The following is an 18,811-nucleotide window of genomic DNA, read 5'->3' as shown; positions in this document are numbered from 1 at the left end:
GCTTTTCTGGTACATTTGGATTGTTTTATTTATTTAAAACAAAATGAACTTATCCTTCTTTTTAAATGCTTGACATATAATAATTATGGTGGCTGCAGGCTTTTCATTTGACTAATGTAAGCATGCAGAGTAATAATGAATTGTAAGATTAATACAGCTAGTTTTGTTCGACTTTGTAAATATGTTAAGAAGCACTTGTCTGTGAGGGTTTTATTTATTTATTTATTTTGAGAGTCTGTGAAATTTTCCATTTTAATGCCAAGTGAATTGTGAGAATTAAATCGGGTTCAGCAGTGTGCTGTGGATTGTATTTTAATTTTTAATTATAATCCTTATATTCCTGCCACATGATCCACTTGGGCCCAATTTTATTACTTTTTTGGCTTTGGCTCTGTTAGTGTCTGTCTCTGAATATATTTTAACCTATTTCTTGCAAGACTGGTTTATTTCTGTTTTTAAATCATTGTCATATCCTGGGCATGAACTATATCAGGAGGAAGAGATTTCTGTTTTACGAGAGAAAATTATGAGATTTCGACAATAAAGAGTTATTTAGTTTGCAATAAAGGGATATATAGTGTAATTGTATTTATATTAATATCCATATTACATATAGTTTATACTGAAGGCCCCTTTGAAAGGGAGTTAGGTAGAGAATTAGTAAATAAATATTTTTGCTTCTCTGTAGTTAAAGTTATGGTTTCTCCAGAAATATAGAAATTATTATTCTGAAAATAATGGGTTATTAATTACTAATGGAAAAGTTAGGTTAAGGTTATATCTAATAAGAACTGATTCAAGTCTTACTAAACTCAGAATGTTTTATAGAAGAATCAAGAGGGCTATGGCATACGAGCTTGTTATTACTCTTTTAGACTCATTACCTGAGGGAGATGTGGTATGAACACACTACTTAGTAATAGAACTGTGAAACTGGGGTAGGGTTAACTGAAAAAAAATGCTACAAGGTTATTATCCTGCAAGACAACTTGAACTGTAATGTAGTTAGGGCTGTATCTGAATATTTTGGTGCATATGATACTGTTTTTTCAAATCTTTCATCGAACTCTAGTTCTTGCCTAGGCACTGTCACTGAACCAGTTCATTGACAGTTGACGCTTGATGTCCTTATTGAGGACTGAGAGCAGTAGTCAAAGATCATTTGCTCCAACAAAGATTAATAGAATTGTCTAGTTCATTTTTAGGGAAAAAAAAATTAGAGAAAGCAAGAGAAAGAGATAGCTAAAGTATTAAAAATAATCAGTTCTTCATATACTTGTTGAGACCTTTCTGTTGACTGTGTCAAGGATGCAGAGATTAGCAAGATACAGCCTAGATTCAAGGAGTGGTACTTTTCCTCGTATATTTTTACTAGGAAAAAAGTAAATGCTTCTGTATATTAGAGCAAGCAATATATTAGTAACTATTTTTAGTGAAAGTATTTTATTTATGAAAGATAATTGTGAAGAAATATATTATTGAATCTGTCAAGATTTCCCTCCTTTTCTCTAAAAATTAAAAAATGTAGATAATTTTAGACTTTATGTCTTTAATAGTATGTTTTTAGCTTAAAAATTATTATTATTTTAAATTAAGTACCATGAATAGTGTTCTTGTAGGGTAATTATTTTGAATCTTAGTAGAAATTTTAGATAAATGGCTTATATTTATGGATAAGTAATTACTTATTATTTTTTAGTTGCTGCTTTATATTGAAATATAAGGATTAAGTATTTTGTAATTTATATGCTGTGGAGATTATAGAAACCTAGCTTGATGCTTCCATATTATTGCTAAATTATTAAAGGGGTAGCCTTAATTTTTAGATACATTTAGGTATTTGAGGTTGATAGTTTTTTTTTTTTATGGGTTATCAATTATTGTAAGATTAAATGAGACGAGGAATTTAAATCATTAGGCAATAAACTTTTTTTGTATGCAGATCAATCCATAATGGATGTTTTAAAACATAAAAGTTTCTTAGAAGAACTGTTGTTTTGGACTATAAAGTATGAATTCCCCCAGAAGATGGTAACTTTCTTACTCAACATGCTTCCAGATCAGGAGTATAAGGTATCTGTATTTTTCCCCCTTCTTTTCTGACCTTTGTTTCCTTTTCTTTGCCTTTTCATTATTAAATCTTTTTGATATATTTCTCAGCTGTGGCTTATTGTATTATACTCTGAAAATGGGTATAACACTATGAAAGAGCATTAGCTTCCTCTGTTGCCAACACAGGGTCTGCAGAAAAAGTGTCATATTGTAGATCTGTGACACAGGACCACTACTAAAATAGAATTCCTGAGAGTTGCCTTTCTGCATGAAACTTGATCCAGAGTGGATGCTGGGGGACAAACAAATACATTTGCACAGATAAATTTTTAGTTACAAATTATAGTAAGTTTTCTAAAGGAGAGGTACAGGGTGCTATGAGAATGTGTGATGGGGGCAACTGAATTTAGATGGTGGTTTTAGGCATGGGAAAACATGGGATTAGTAGCTGCTGGCCATAACTTTTAAAGACAGAACAGTTATTGGCTCACGTACGCATGTAGGTAGGTGAAGTCTCCAGTCCCAGAGGGTCCGGACCCACCTGTTAACCACCATGTAATTACGTCAGTGACACAACCTAGTGTATGAGAAGAAAACAAATCATGCTGTAGTTCTTATGGTTTAGGCAATAAAGCCTTATTAGCAGTGACATTTTAATAAAGCTGTTGTTTTGTGTATTTTTACCTGCTTAAGAAAACAACAGAGGAAATGTACATGTTAGAAAGAGTATTTAGTCGGATCAGTGGTCAGCTTTCAGATCAAATAGAAGAAGATATTTCGGTGTAATCACATTGACTCACTTGTTAAGTTGTATGAAATTCTCTGTGATAGGTTTTAGCTGAGACTGTAGATTTTGTTAAAGTAGTAGCACAGAACAATGACATATACTTGGATATTAATAAATTAATGTGTTTTGAGCATAGTGAAAATTTGTATTTTAAACCATGATATTGTAATTGTTTTGACATTTTAATAATTTAAAATGCCTATTAAAAATTGTTTAACAATTAAAGTATTTTGCTAATGTTCCAATAAAATGGGAAAATGTGACTTAAGACTACCGTCATCATTGAAATTATTTTTATAATTACCTTGGACATTTTCACAAGCTAGTAATAGTTTTAAAATGTTAATATAACATATTGGAAAATGTGTTAGAAAACTCAATGTTAAATTAATGTGTCTTTTTCTATTTTAAAAAATTTATAGGTTGCTTTTACAAAAACTTTTGTTCAGCATTATGCTTTCATTATGAAAACACTGAAGAAAAGTCATGAATCAGACACAATGTCTAACAGAATTGTGCATATTAGTGTTCAGTTGTTCAGCAACGAGGAGCTAGCCAGACAGGTAACAGAAGAATGTCAGCTGCTGGATATTATGGTCACTGTACTATTATACATGATGGAAAGTTGCCTTATTAAAAGTGAGCTACAAGGTAAACTCAGAATTATTTTCACTAGTTTTATTATTATTACTATACTGTGTATACCTAGCCTTAAAAACTCTTTATGTGCTTAAAATATTTTTAGAAAGATTATAAAATAATACACATTTGTTAAAGAAAATTTTGAAAATTTTCAGAAAAACTTTAATTTTGTAGTACCATTATTCACAAATAACTTGTTAACATGTTTGATATTTCTTTTCTTTTTCCGTGCTATGAATATATTTATAGATATAAATACATTAAAAATATGCTACCATAGTATACATTTCAAGAACAGTTTTTAATGATTGCAGGTATTAATATCACATGGTTTTGCAATAATTTATTTAACCATTTACTTATTAGACATGTCCTATTTTTTCATCATAAATTTGTTACTATTAGCCTTAGATATTTTTATATGCCTGTACTTTTAAAATTTGTTTTATATTTTCATTTATTATTATAATCAAAATAACAAAATATAGATGCAAAATATCTCACACCAGAATTCCATGAAATGGTGTTTTATGAATTTGATTTGAAGGTCCATAGTTGTCTTACATATTGCATATTACTTTCTCATTCTTTATGTCTCCAAGTGAGCTCTTGTTGCAGTCACTTCTGGAAACATTATGGTCAGATACCACTGGTGTATGGGTGTGTATGCTGTAGCCACATCTCCTATTCTCCCTCCCACTTCATGCCCACTTTGTATGGCATTTCCACTGATCTATCAGTTCATGATTAAGCACTTCACAACTTAAATATCTATTGTCTCAATATGATTCCATCAAGTAGAAAAAGAAGTTAGCTAGAAATATAATCCCTCGCACCCTGTCTCCTCATACCCTCATCTCTGGGGGTCTCTTGACCATTCCACAGCCTGTCTCCCCCTAGGTATCCCCACCCACTTAGAAACTGCCTTGGATTTGAGGTTGGGAGGGGCCTGCTTCTCTGAGAATATGCCTGTACTTTTATAATTTAAAAGTTGGACTACATCTTGCCTTTTCTGTGTTCTTCAATTTTCTTCTTTTGTGCCCACTGTATGGTTGATACCCCTCAAACTGCCATATATTTCTAGGACCTCTTTACATTCTCATTTCTCTGTGGTTTTTCATCTTAACTTTACCTCCCTGTAATAATTTATATTATTTGAATATTTGCTGTGTACTAGACACTTTGTTAATTTTATATGTTTTTAATTAAGCTTTTAAACAACTCCAACATTGACATTATTACTGTCCCCACTTTAAAGATGAGTAAATTGAGACTTAGGGAAGTTATTTACTGTAAAGTATACAGATAGTAAATGACAGAGCCAAGAAGGACTTCATAACTCCTGATGTAAGAATCTTTGTTCTTAACTATGACAAAGCTGGGGCAACACTGATAGGGCATTATCTTCTCTTGTTGCCACCCGGAGCTAAACTTTAAAAGTAAAAACAAACAGTACGTCAAATTAAATCTAAAGACTTTTCCATTTTCTATGGAGGAGAAACCTAATAGTTAAGACTTACATTGTTTTATTTTTCCCTCCTTTTGCATGTCAGCTCCTATTTTCTCTTTTTACTAAGAGTCTATTTTCAGTATATTTTCATGTAATACCATAGCCTGGACTTGTTATATGCTCAGTATAGGACACAATGCCTTATATTTAATAATAGCTAGCTAATAATTATGATAGTTACTATCTTTTGAGTACTCACTATATGCCATGCTTTTTTTCTTAGTACCTTATGCGTATTATCTCATTTAACCATCAGTAATTTTGTGAAGTATATACTGTTTTCTCCATTTTATAAACGAGGCAGTTATGGCTTAGGGAGTTAAAGTCAATAGTCTATTATTTTACAGCTGTAAATGGGTAAGGCTTGAGCGCCTGACTTCAAACCCCATACCTTTTTGCCCACCGTGCAACTCTGTCTTCCCATTGTAGGTATAGTGGGAGAGTAATGCATTATTCACATTAAGTAATATACCTCTTTTCTTTTTTAAAGGAAAATTTAAAAGCTGCTTTGTATTAGTTATTATGTCTTCATGTAAGATGACCTTTTTCTGTCTTAGAGATTTAGCTACATATATTGCTCTTTATTTTTTAAAGTAGTATCTATCATCATTCAGGTGTATCAATGATGTTCTTATATAGAATTATATTTAGAGGTCTTCTCACAAAAACAGTTTTTCAGATTTATAGACTAGAAATTTTTTTAGAATTTTGAAGTATCTGCTCTTTTGAAAAGAATCTGGAGTCTATTTTCTTGTCTAAGTGGTTTAGCTATGCTTATTATACATGGCTTGCATTTGGTCTTAGGGAAGAATATTTGTTTTAGTACGGCTGTCTAACCATCCACGCAGCTGCCCAATCTAAAAACTTAGGAGTCATTTTTGACTTCTTGTCATGAACATCACTGTCTGTCCTTTACACCTTCTAAATGTCTTAAAATGGCCACTTCTCTTTATCTCTGCATCTCTATGCCTTCCCGTAGTTCAATCCATTTTAGTCTCTAGGCCTCTACCACTAGTTATCACCACCTTCCTTCACTCACTTTGCACACTACACATCTGATGATATCCCCTCTTTTACCACCCCAAATCCCCTCCAGTGGCTTGCCATTGTCTTCATGTGAACTCTAACCTCCTGAAGCTGATGTATAAGGCCCTCTGGCCTCATTCGTGCCACCCATCCTTTGTATTGTTTGTCTCAATGAATTCATCCTTTTTTAAATATAGCTTCTACCTAGAACACTGTTTCCTCCCCCATCCCTAGTTTATTTGGCTAATCCTAATTCCTGCTTCATTCTGTAAATCTGTTTAAATATCAGTTCCTATAATCAGTTCCTGAATTATAGACTATTTTTATTTGTTCTTATGACTTCCTGTACTTTTCTTATTATAGCCCTTATCACACACTACCTTCTTAGATATTAACCTCAGTGGAGAGGAGACTATGTAAATCTTGCTTTATTTACCACCTTCTTCTCAGAGCTTAATAGACTACCTATCCTTCAGTAAGTGCTCAATAAATATTTGTTGATCAGTGGATCTCATCAGCACTAAATCATAGCTCTGTATATTTATAATGACGAAAGTACCTGTTGAGTAAAAATAGAAGTCCTAATCATTTTATTTCGTTGAAGATTCCAAGGTGTTTTTCACAAGAACAGTAGTATTTAAAGCAGTGTCAAGAAAATAGTGATTTTGATTAATTATGTTCTGCTTATTCATCCTCTAGTTTTAATTACATAGGACAGTGTTTCTCAATGTTTAAAAAAAATTTCAAATCCCAGCATCCCTAAGCACTGTCTCATTAATATCAGTGGCTCAGCAATTCACAGTGGCAGTAGTAATTGTCAGTCAGTGGGCTTTTCAGAATCTCAGGTGTGGGTAATTTGTAGAAAGCCTCTTATCCCTCATTAAGTTATACCGTCTTTCATCCTATTGAGAAGCACTGAAAGAGAGCATAGTTAACTTTGTGGGTCCTGTTTTTATATATGGTTAAATTTCAATGTGATATGAGCCCTCAAGTTCAGCAGCAAAGGCAGCATAGTAGGTCTGAGACTCAAATTCCACATGCTTGTTTAGTTCTCACTTGTTTAAGTTCATACCTTGCACAAAAAAACAGATATAAACCTTGCTAGAAGAAAGCTACTATTCATATTAAAAAGCAAGAGTTGGATTAAATAATTTCATGGCCTGAAACCCAAATTTAATGTATATTAATTAAGAAGTTCAGTAAAAGCCCTCCTCACTGATGAATTTGACAAGGAGGTGGTTAGTTGAAAAAGTTGTTTAAAGTAAGGCATCACTAAACAAATGATATATATATATATATATATATATATATATATATATATATATATATAACAGTAAAATTTAACTTAAAACACAGAAATGCATGTTCATTTTCCAATCTTGCATTTTGAAGATATGGTTTCCTTGACTGAAGTTCTTTCATCTTTCTTTTATGTTACCACAACTGTAAAGCATTATCTGTGAGTTTTAGTTTCATTTTCTTTAGAGTAGGAACATTAGATCTTTCTGAAACAATCTGAGCATAAAAATCTTTCTAGGCTTTTATGATTTTTCTTCTCCAAGATTTTTTTAGCGTTTTCTTAGGCATTTACTTTTATTGTCTTGCAAAAGCTTTTGATACAGTTTTTGTAATACCTCTCTTTATGCATTCATATTTCATCAGTTTTTATACTTTTAAATTTTATAATTACAATAAAAAGAACAATTAGTATGAACAGAAACAAAAACTGACTCTGAATAAGCATAAACTTCGGCTTGTGTTCTAGGTAATAGGCTATTAGCTTTGAGCATTCTGTATATTACAGGTATTGTATTTTATAGTGGAAATAGGAGGCTTGTTTGTCTAGTGAAACAGTTAAATAGGAAAGGGTTAAGACGTTTAATATATATGTGCTATAACTTCTAATAGTAAAGATTTTGAGCAAGCATAACCACCTCCACCAACAATGTCTTTAAACTTTGAGGATTTTTTTTTTAAAGGCGTAACATGTTTGTGTTTTCTGTTCTTTCATTTTCGATATACTGTGTTTGCTAAAAAATTATATTGGCATATTCATTGAATAGAAGAAAGCAATTTAATATATATTGCTTAAATCATACAAATGTGGTTGCTAAGATGGAATGAGATTAATCTCAGAATAAAAATATCGTTTTGATTAGAACTGAAATATTGCATTATGTCATTAGAATCTGGAAAATGATATGGTTTTGTAAACATAGCTAGCTCAGTATCATGTAATTCGTTGGACATATGGTAATGATTATTATAATGATATGCTAAGTGTTATGTTAACATTTTATTTAAAATATGTGTCTTTTTCCATTATACAGGTGGAGAAATTGATTCAGAGTCTAAGTAACATGTCCGAAGCCATATAGTTATTAAATGGCAGGCTGGGGTTTGAACTTAAGTGTCTCTGATTCTACAGTGTATAATCTGTATCATTGGTAAAATTTTATTTTTAAAACTTATTTTTGGGCTGTGTGTGTCTGTTCTAGATGAAGAAAATAGTTTACATGTGGTAGTGAACTGTGGAGAAGCATTACTGAAGAATAACACTTATTGGCCTCTTGTCAGTGATTTTATTAATATCCTTTCTCATCAAAGTGTGGCTAAGAGATTTTTGGAGGACCACGGTTTGTTAGTTACATGGATGAACTTTGTGTCTTTCTTTCAAGGTATGAATTTTACTTTTTTGTTAATTTCTTTAGTTTACAAAATGCCTAATGCCGAACTATCAAATACTAATTATAAGGCAATAAATAGCACACTATACAGGTTACATATGAAATGTTTCATTTTAATTAATTGGTATTTGTAAATACTTTAATAAAGTATTCATGAAAACATATCAGAGTTATGAAAAATGTCAAATTATTAAAAAAGAAACAGGAGAACAAGAATTTAGTATTTTAAATTATTAATCTGGAAGTTTCTAATCTATTGTCCAAGAAAGATTCATAATGCTTTTATAAAAATTTCAACTAGCATCAGTTAAAATAGTTTTGACTTTTTTATTCAATATATTCTATTATGTTTTATAAGAAAGAGACAATTTACAAAGTGTTTCTAAGAAAACTTTGTGAAGAATTCCAGTAAGACTTGTTTTATTTTTAATAATTTGTGTATTTTTATACATATTGTTCATATATACCATTTGTGTGCATGTTAGAATGTGTTTGGTACTAGGAAGTATTTTACTTGATTTTTAGTAAGAATACTTGCTAATATTTTGCAAGGTTTATATCTGTTTTAATTTTTGCAAGGTATGAACTTAAACAAGCGAGAACTAAATGAGCATGTGGAATTTGAGTCTCAGACCTACTATGCTGCCTTTGCTGCTGAACTTGAGGCCTGTGCACAGCCAATGTGGGGGCTCTTATCACATTGTAAAGTTAGGGTATGTTGAAAATATTTTTGTTAAAAAAAAATTCTGTGTTTACCTTTAAAATAATTAAGAAAAAGATGTGAAAACATTGATTTGTTTACTTGTTTATAATAATGTTGCAGTGTTTAATTCTGAACTCATCTCTGTGAAAGCTGACTCGAGGCAGTAATTATTTATTCTTAGGCAGGTTGGAATTTATATTATAAGATCTTTCCAGCCTTCTCTTATTGTGAATAGTTTTGGGAATTTCATAAGTCTCTACTTTCATCTTTATTGTTTCATTTTACTAATTATCTGTTAGTTGCCTAATGCTTCTTTCAAGGGATGAGGATAGTCTTCAATAACATTTACATTTTTAGGATACCAAGTACAAAATCAGTATATATTTCATATCATTTCCAGTTGTATATAAAAAGAAATTAAGGGTAGCATAGCAGCAACATAAATTCTTATAATTGGATAAGAAAATGCTTATTTGTAATTGCATGCATTTATGTCTTTCTATACAAGTATATATTTTACTTTTGCATTTTAAAGTATTGGTTTGATGGTTCTCCAGAATCCTTGGAGAATCCAAAAAAAATGGAATACCCTGATCCTACTAAACTAAAGACTTGACTAAGATTTTGCTATATGATTCCCATGAAGTCCAGCTTGCTAGCCTGTACCAAATAAGCATGCTGGACAAAATTTTATAGTGGAAATATTCTGAAATCTGGATTCTGGTCTGGGCTCTGCCTTTCTTTACTTAGGTTACTGGATTAACTCATTTAAAAGTATTTGAGTATTTGAATTTCTTAGTTTCAGTCTTTTTCTTTATTTTTATGGTAAAATGAAACAAAATGGAAATGGGACAGCAGAGCCTTTTGGCCTTTTTCACAGAGTTATTGTGAGGCTCTTTTCCATATACTCTTTAAATGTATGTGTTCCTTTAAGCAGATTTAGATTTCTTCTCATGACTTCAGCTATTCTCTAAATGCAGATGACTCCCAGTTTGTTAGAGTCTACCCATGTTCAGATTTCTAACAATTCTGGTTATGTAGGTCTCCTTATAGGTAAATGAATTTTCTCAGGTTCCTAACTAAAAAATCATCCATTCATATTGTATCCTTTATGTTCATTTAATGGCATCCTAAATGATGCAATTATCTATCACACGAACCTTCTCCCTGCTGTACCTGTTGTGTTCAACCTATAATCAGATGCTATAAATTCTCTCATTCCAGTAATGTCTCCCTACCACTCTTTTCTTCTGTCTTAATTTATTCATATTTCTAAAATCTGGGGTTTTAAGGTAATTTCTTAACTGGTTTTCCTACCTCTAGACTCTTCCTACTGTAATCTGGCCCAACACTTAAGTTACTTTTCTAAATTCTGTGTATATCTCTTTGCTTAAAAATCATTCAGCTTCTTATCTTTCTACAGGATAAGGCCTGTGTTTCCTGTAGACACATTTAAGATTCTCCACAATTTATACTCAATTTATCTCTCATAATTCATCTTCCTATACCCCCTCTACCTCTGTGCCTTTATTGGATTGATTACCATTCTTCAATATGCAGTATGCTTTCTTGATTTCTATGCTTTTCTTCAAGCTAGTCCTTTTTTGGCATATCTTCTCTCATTCTCTCTACTTAGTCCAGTGCTGCTTTTGCATGAGAATCATCTGGGAAACTTTAAAAATACATGTGCCTACGCCCTGCTGTCAGAGATTTTGATTTATTTGATGTGCAATAGGACTGCTGCAGTGATTCTGACTATTGTGAAGAACCACTAGTGTTAGCTTTTCGAAAATTCTATTCCGAAGACTTAGCTGATGTGTAATCTGCTCATTTAAGTTCTGTAAGTCAGATTTATGGTTCCAGTCCAGTGTTTTCATAGTACCTTGTTTGATTTCCACTGCAGTATTTATCAAAAAAACTGTCACATGAGGTTCGTTTGTTCATTCATTCAGGAAATATTTATTGAATGCTATTCTATGGTAGATACTAATTAAATACTTGCATTTTGGGTATTGAACCAAATAGGTGTGGTTCTTGCTGTTACGGAGCAGCCTAATAGGTGAGATAGACATTAAGTAAATACATAGATTTTGTAAGCTTTTTCCAAGTGCTCTATAAGATAGTAACAGGTTGTGAAAGTAATGTGTATGGAACTTAATTAGATTGAAGTTCAGAAAAGGTTTTTCTGAAGAAACTATGAAGCAGCCAACTATGAATAAAATTGGGGTTAGTGGGGATAGTCAGGGAGGTAGAATGGAATAGCCTAACTCCAACAGGAAAGTGATTGATCCTTTTAAGGAATTTGTGACTGGAGTCATGAGTGGAACATTGAATTGGAGAGATAGGCAGGAATCAGCCTATTAAAGCAGGTCCTTATAGATCATGTTAAAGAATCTTGGATTTAATTTTAAAGAGAAGCCAGTGAAGATTTTTAAACAGGAGTTTGTGTCATTTGATTTACATTTAAAAGATCATTCTGATTGCTGGGAAGACTGATCGAAGGTAGTGTGGGGAGCAATAAGACTAGAAGCAAGTGGACCAATTAAGATGCTGTGATAATAGTCTAGATGGGAAATTCAGGTTTGAAATTCAAGGTGAATTCAAGATATATTTTGGATAGCGAAGATGTATTTTGGAGGTACAATCAATAGACTTAGTGATGGATTGTGTTATTGATGAGTTAGAGGAAAAGACTTTTGCGTAACTGTATGGAAATAATATTTACAGAGGTAGAAAAGGTTGATAGTAAAGCAGGTTTAGAGAGATCAGAGTTAGTTTTAGGTATGTTAAGTGTGTGATGTCTATGAAAAATCCAAGTGGAAATTGTGAATAAGCAGCTGGAATATATGAGTTGGAATATATGGCTATATGTATCTCAAGCTCAAAAGAGAAGGCTGGCCCAAAGTTATAAATTTTAGGCCCTTAGGAATATAGATAATATTTATTGCCACACGATGAGATAAGACCAAGTAGGAAGAGAAGAGCAGTGGACCCGGAGGAAAAACTAACATTTGGATGTGGAAGGAGAGGAGAAAACCAGAAGGATTCAGTATCATATAAGCCAACAGAAGACAGTGATTCAGGAGGAAGGTTGATATGATATTGGTACGAACAGACAGTATTTTAGGAGGATTATTCTGACAACTGTCGAGGACGAATTTGGATTATGAAGCTGGGGGTTATGTGATAATGAGAAATCATTGTTTCCAGACAGTAGTTTATTTTTCAGCTTTGAAGGCCAGGATTGCAATGTTTTTTGTGGTTCCCTTAACCTGAGAAGTGATAGAACAGGGAGAGAGAAAGCTCATATTGTCCTGGTGTAGATCTGACAGTAGTTTCTCAGTTAAAAGAGTATTTAGTTCCTAGATAAGATGTTCTCTTGACAAGCACCTACACTATGCCAGACGTTGTTCTTTACACTATATTCTTTATATTTTTATTGAATCTCTTATGAAGTAAATAGTATCATCCCTTTCTTTCAGAGGTTAAATAACTTGCCCAAGTTCACACAGCTACGGGTGAAACCTGAGTTTGAAAACAAACTCATTTGATTTCAGAATCAATGCTCTTTACCATTTTGGATAATTGTCTCTTAAGAATGTCTTTAGCAGCAGTGTTGTCAGGTTTTAGAAATGTAAACTAGAAGAAATACTATTTTTTAAAGTAAAAAGAAAGCTTTTTTGGGTTTATATTTTCTAATTATAAAATATGAAACTAAGAAAACTTCACTTACTTTTTGCCCTGAATGCTGTTTGGTTCCTGAAAATGTTAAGAGCTAGTTAAGTAACACTAGGTTAATAACAGATAGAATGGATAAAGGGATGGCACATTTCTAGAATCTTAATTTTTGCTTTCTGAACAAAACAAGCAAGCTATTAAGTCTCCATCTAGTGGCAGTTTTGGGTTACTGCAGACTTGACACAAGTTTGGCCACTACTTACTGGGACACTTGTCAGATATAGTGCTAGACTATGCCAGAGCATTTTATATACATTATTTAATTTGCTTCTTCATAACAGTACTAACAGGTAGGTAGTAGTAATTCCCATTTTTACATAGGAGTAAGCTGAGACTCATAAAATTTAAATAATTTGCTCAAGATCATAAAACTAACAAGTAGAATGTGTACTGGATATTTTTGGATGGTATGTTAATGGTGGGGAGATAGGAGAGAGATGATTTAAACAGATTATAAAGTATGCTGTATTTAGGAATGGAATTAATAGGCCACCTTTTTAAAGACTCTTGATACTTGCTTTTCATATTGTTCTCCAGAAGGGTTGAGTCATTTTGCACTTGTGCCAGTAGGTTTAGTGATACCCTTTTGCCCAAACCTTTGATAAAATGGGAGAACACTTTTTCCTTTTTTCCCCCAACATTTGTTTTTAAAAGTTTTTTTAATCCATCAATTATCTGCCACTCTAGTTTGGTTATCACACATATTTATGGAAACTTATACGTGCCATTAAATTTTTTCAATGAGATAGGGCACAGAATGTGTAAACTAATATTTTTATAAAAACAAATCTTGGGGGATGGCCCCATAGTGTAGTCATTAACCCGTCTGCTTTACATGCAGAAGGTCCTGGGTTCCCGCCCCAGGGTGGAGCCACAGACCATACCCTGGGTGCGCCAGGACCCAACACTGCTCCGACAACCTTCCCCCTGCCCTGCGGCCTGGCTCGGGGCGGGGGCCTGGTGAGGTAAGCATGTGGGAGGAGATGCCCCGGCTTCAGAGATCCATCTCTTAAGGGAAAATGGCAATATCCATAGATCAGGGGTAGAAGTGAGGGGAGGGGATTAAAGAGGGCGTAGATTAAACGTGGCATAGATTAAAACAGAGTGACTGTTGGCAAGGAAACAAGGCAGATGATATTTGGTCTGGTTGGTAGCAGAAATAGGTGGAAATAGAAGTAAGCCTGCGTGATAATATAAAGGAAAAATTAATAGGGAGTGAAGACTGAGCAAGATGAAGGAGAAGTCAACAATGAATATAAGACTTCTAGCGTTATTTTAAAGGCCCAGAATTTACATATGTAGCTGATGAGGTTAACCTATTTGACTTTGATGCTGCTTGTACTTTTATTATACATTGAGGCCCCCACATGTTTTTTAAAAACATTTTTTTTATTGCGGTAAAATTCACATAACGTAAAAGTTACTGTTTTAACCATTTTAAAGTATACAATTCAGTAGTTAATAGTGTACTCACAAAATTGTGCAACTATTACCACTAATTCCACAACATTTTCATTACTCCCCAACGAAACCTCTTACCTTCCAGTTACAACATTTTCTCATCTTCTGGAAACCATTGATCTCCCTTCTGTTTGTGTGAATTTACCTAATCTAGACATTTCATATAAATGTAGTCATACAATATTTGGCCTTTTGTGTCTGGCATTTTTCACTTAGCATAATGTTTTCATAGTTCAGCTGTATTGCAGCATATATCAATTAGTACTTCATTCCTTTTTATGGCTGAATAGTATTCCATTGCATAAATATACCACATTTTGCTTGTCCACTCATGGGTTGATTTTATTTTTTGGCTAAAATAAATGTTTCTATGAACATTTGTATACAAGTTTTTGTGTGAATATATGTTTTTAATTCTTGTGAGCATATGAAAATAGAATTGCTTGGTTAAATATGTTTAACTTAAAAGTGGCTATACCATCTTACATTCTCACCAGCAATATATAAGACTTTCAGTTTCTCCACATCCTTTCCAACACTTTTTATTTTATATTTTAAAAATTATAGCCATCCTAGTGTGGAGTGGTATCTTATTGTGGCTTTGATTTGTATTTTTGTAATGACCGATGGTGTTGAATATCTTTTCATGTGCTTATCTACTTTTGTAGATCTTATTTGGAGTGATGTCTATTCAAATCCTTTGCCCATTTTTTTGAAGAGAGGTTACCATAATTTTCCCATTTAACTTAATACTTGCCTATTTCATTGGATTCATTTCTCTAGAAAACAATATAATTCTCTATCACAAATTCTTATTTTAAGTGGCACATACTTATCCTTTTTTCTTCTAAATTTTGTTGTGAACAAAGTATTTAAAGGCTGCTTAGCATACTCATATGTTCTATCTTTTTTATTTTTTTTTATTGTAGTAAAATAAACATAAGATTTACCTCTTCAACCATTTTAGGTGTCCAGTTCAGTGACATTAAGTACATTCACAATGTTGTGCAGCTATTATCACTATCCATTTCTAGGACTTTTTAATTGTCTCAAAAGATGTTCTGTACCTATCAAACAATAACCTTAGGGCATTTGTAATATTTTTGGAACCTTTTGAAATGGAACCTGGTTTATATCACATAAATCTGTTTCAGCTTTGATTCATTTAAAGGGTTATATTATATGAAAGGTAGTAGATTGTATTCTTTAATTTTCCTAATTGTTGCTTGTCATTACTATTAGTTTGTGAAGGGATGATTTCTTAAAATGGCAAATGTTATTTTGAAAAAAAAAATGACCATTATATATATAATGCATATGACTTATTTTTATAAATTGCATGTAACTAAAAGTTGAAAAAAATATATGTACATATTGAAAATTTATATAACTTATTATTTCAGGAAACTCAAGAATATACTCGAAATGTTGTTAGATACTGCATTGAAGCTCTCCAAGATTGGTTTGATGCTATTAACTTCGTAGATGAGGTATGTATGTTTTGGATATATGTAAAAACATTTAAGAAAAGTGTTAGATCTCATTTAATGTTGAAAATAATGAATACCTTTTCATGGGATAAGGGAAAGAAGTCAGAATGAATATAATATCATTAGGCTTTAAGAAAGGAGATGTGGGAGACCAGTTCTATGACATTTAGGAGGTTCCACAGTGCATTAATCATGTTTGCTTATTTCCTAGAGAAGGATATAATTTTTAAAAAAATGTATATGTCTTAGTATTTGTAAGGAGTAAATTAGTTTCATTTGAAGAGGTAAAAGTGACAGTGCAAATAATAGGATAGGAGAGGGTATCAATTGGTCACCGTTCTTCTATGGGTTTTAACAAGAATGATTATTGTTAGTGAACTGAGACAAGTTGGCACAGAAACATCCTCTGTATGATTAAATAAGGGCTTCTAATTTGTCAGTCAAGTTTACTGTTAGAAGCCCTTTCTATTCGTCTTATAAAGTAGTGTCAGAATATTCCATATGTAGAAGGAAGACCATGTTTCAGAGTACTTCAACCCCCCATCTGATTTCTGAACCCTAGAGAGATAGAACCCCTGCTCTCTTTTTTTTAGTGGTGGTTGGGTGATCTTTTATTTCTTTTCTATTCTTTTCTAAATACTTTGTTACAATCACAAACTTATCAAAAAGTTGGAAGTAGAGTAAAAAAAGTTTGTTTTCTTGAACCATTTGAAAGTTAAGTTGTTGACTTGATGACCATTACCTTAGATACGTTAGTGTGTATTTCCTGTAAACAAGGACATTCTCTTTTAAACCAGATACAAATTAGGAACCTATAAAAATTAGGAAATTAACATTTATATGTTATTACTATCTAATCCTTAGAACTCTTCATGGTTTATCCATTGTCCAATGATGTTATTTACAGTAAAAGGATCTTACTCAGAATCACATGTTTCATATTTAGTTATCATGTCTCTAGTCTCCTTTTGGAATAGTTTCTCATTTCTTTTTACCTTTCAGGACAGTGACATTTTGAAGAGTATAATTCAGTTATTTTTTGGAACATCCTTCAATTTGGATCTGTTTCATGGTTAGATTAGATTATGCATCTTTTGGAGGAATATTGTAGAAGGAATATTGTGGTCTTTTCATTGCACACTGTGGTTTATGATTTTTGTTTGTCCTATTACTTATGATGTTTCCTTTAATCATTTGGTTAGGGCTGTGCAAGCCAGACATCTTCACTATAAAGTTACTCTTTTCTTCATCGTAGTTAAGAATTTTGCGAGGATGTACTTTGAAATTATGTAAATATATCTATCAATCCATTCATCTAATTTTCAATTAATTCATTAATTTTTAATACCTTTATTTCACTAATCCTCTTATTAATAACCAATTTCTCATCTCAGTTGCCTCCTTTCCCCCTACATGGATTCTCTCTCCTCCCTGCATTTAGTGCCCCCTCAACCTCATGTGGTCACCCTCCTTATCTTGCTAAGGCTCTCCCATCTTGGATTACTCTTCTGTGAAGAAGCCCTAGTCACCCTATATGTACTTTGAATTCCCACACTTCTCTTTTTCTCTTTTTGAATGCCCTCTTCATCCTGCTTTGGGTCTGATGACCATTTGGCCTTTTGCACACATGGATAATCTCCTTACCTAGCTTGTATTTTGATTCCCTGTTCTAGGATGGCTCCTTATGTCATTGTCTCCTTTACCTTTGTCAGGCTCCGACTTCTCATCCCAGGTCAGTCCCTATATGGATGCCCTCCTCACCTTGATTGTCTCCAACATATTATATTAGGTTGCCCTGCTGGGCGGATGCTCTTTGGGCTCTGCTTAGATCTGACTGCCTATGCCACACCATACCCTTTGTTAAATTGGACATCTTCCTTTTGTGTATTTCACCCAAAATACACCTGATATTTCATACCACCACTTTCACCCCATATCTGACATCTCCCTTCCCCTACCCCCCAGTTGCCCATCTCACCCTTGGCTCTGACATACCTCTTTGGGTTCCTCACCTGTAATTGCCTATTTTGCCGTATTTCCTCTGTTAACCTTGCCCCCCACCCCACCCCTCAGTCACTTAGGTCACTTAGGATGGAATTGTTCAGAAGGGAAGAGCCCCCTGCTATCTTTAATCCTTCCTGCCGCAGACTAATTTATCTTCCATCCCTGATTACCTCTCCTCCAACATTCGAGTCTGCATTTAGCCTTCAGTCTGGATTTTGTCCATTTGGATTCTGATTCTGCCTTCGTCAAATCACAGTGATTCTTATCTTCTCTAAATGTTGGTCTTTAAGTTTAAACTTTGTTTATACAAATGGTAATGAGTCACCTCAGAGAAAACACTTTCCGGCCTCCAGTGCTCCATCTTACTTTCAAGTTGCTTTTACTCCTTCATCCCATCTAGGATCAGTCCCTCAGAGGGAGCTCAGCTGGAACTTAATTCAATCCAGTTCTCACTGGCATTTGAAACTTCAGGAATTATTATTGAAATGGTAGCCTCATTAAGACAACAGGAGAATTGATGTATGGAAGCATTACATTACACACAGAGGGTTATGTAGTGTTTGACATGAAATTAACCCACGGTTCATCTCAAGGGTGGACTTAAAGACATTAGAATCATGTATGGTATTCAGAGTGGCTGAACTAAAATAGTACGTTTGTTTTTCACGCAAAAAAATTTTTTGAATGTTGTAAAGAATTTATATATATTTT

The 18,811-nt window shown here is 33.1% G+C and overlaps 1 protein-coding gene across 10 annotated transcripts in view; it reads left to right on the top strand.

Moving 5' to 3' along the window:
• The window catches only part of UBR3 (ubiquitin protein ligase E3 component n-recognin 3), a 188,360-nt gene that overhangs the window by 54,480 nt on the left and 115,069 nt on the right, over window positions 1–18,811 (top strand). For all 10 annotated transcript variants that reach the window (XM_016165386.2, XM_016165376.2, XM_016165377.2 and 7 more), the window contains exons 7-11: window positions 1,943–2,073; window positions 3,262–3,490; window positions 8,516–8,695; window positions 9,284–9,417; window positions 16,010–16,096. In XM_016165386.2, coding sequence (XP_016020872.1) covers window positions 1,943–2,073; window positions 3,262–3,490; window positions 8,516–8,695; window positions 9,284–9,417; window positions 16,010–16,096 — 761 coding nt within the window. The remainder of the gene's footprint in view (window positions 1–1,942; window positions 2,074–3,261; window positions 3,491–8,515; window positions 8,696–9,283; window positions 9,418–16,009; window positions 16,097–18,811) is intronic.

Source organism: Rousettus aegyptiacus, unplaced genomic scaffold (assembly GCF_014176215.1).
Source record: "Rousettus aegyptiacus isolate mRouAeg1 unplaced genomic scaffold, mRouAeg1.p scaffold_m13_p_2, whole genome shotgun sequence".
NCBI lineage: Eukaryota > Metazoa > Chordata > Mammalia > Chiroptera > Pteropodidae > Rousettus > Rousettus aegyptiacus.
This window is presented reverse-complemented; position numbering and strand designations above follow the sequence as displayed.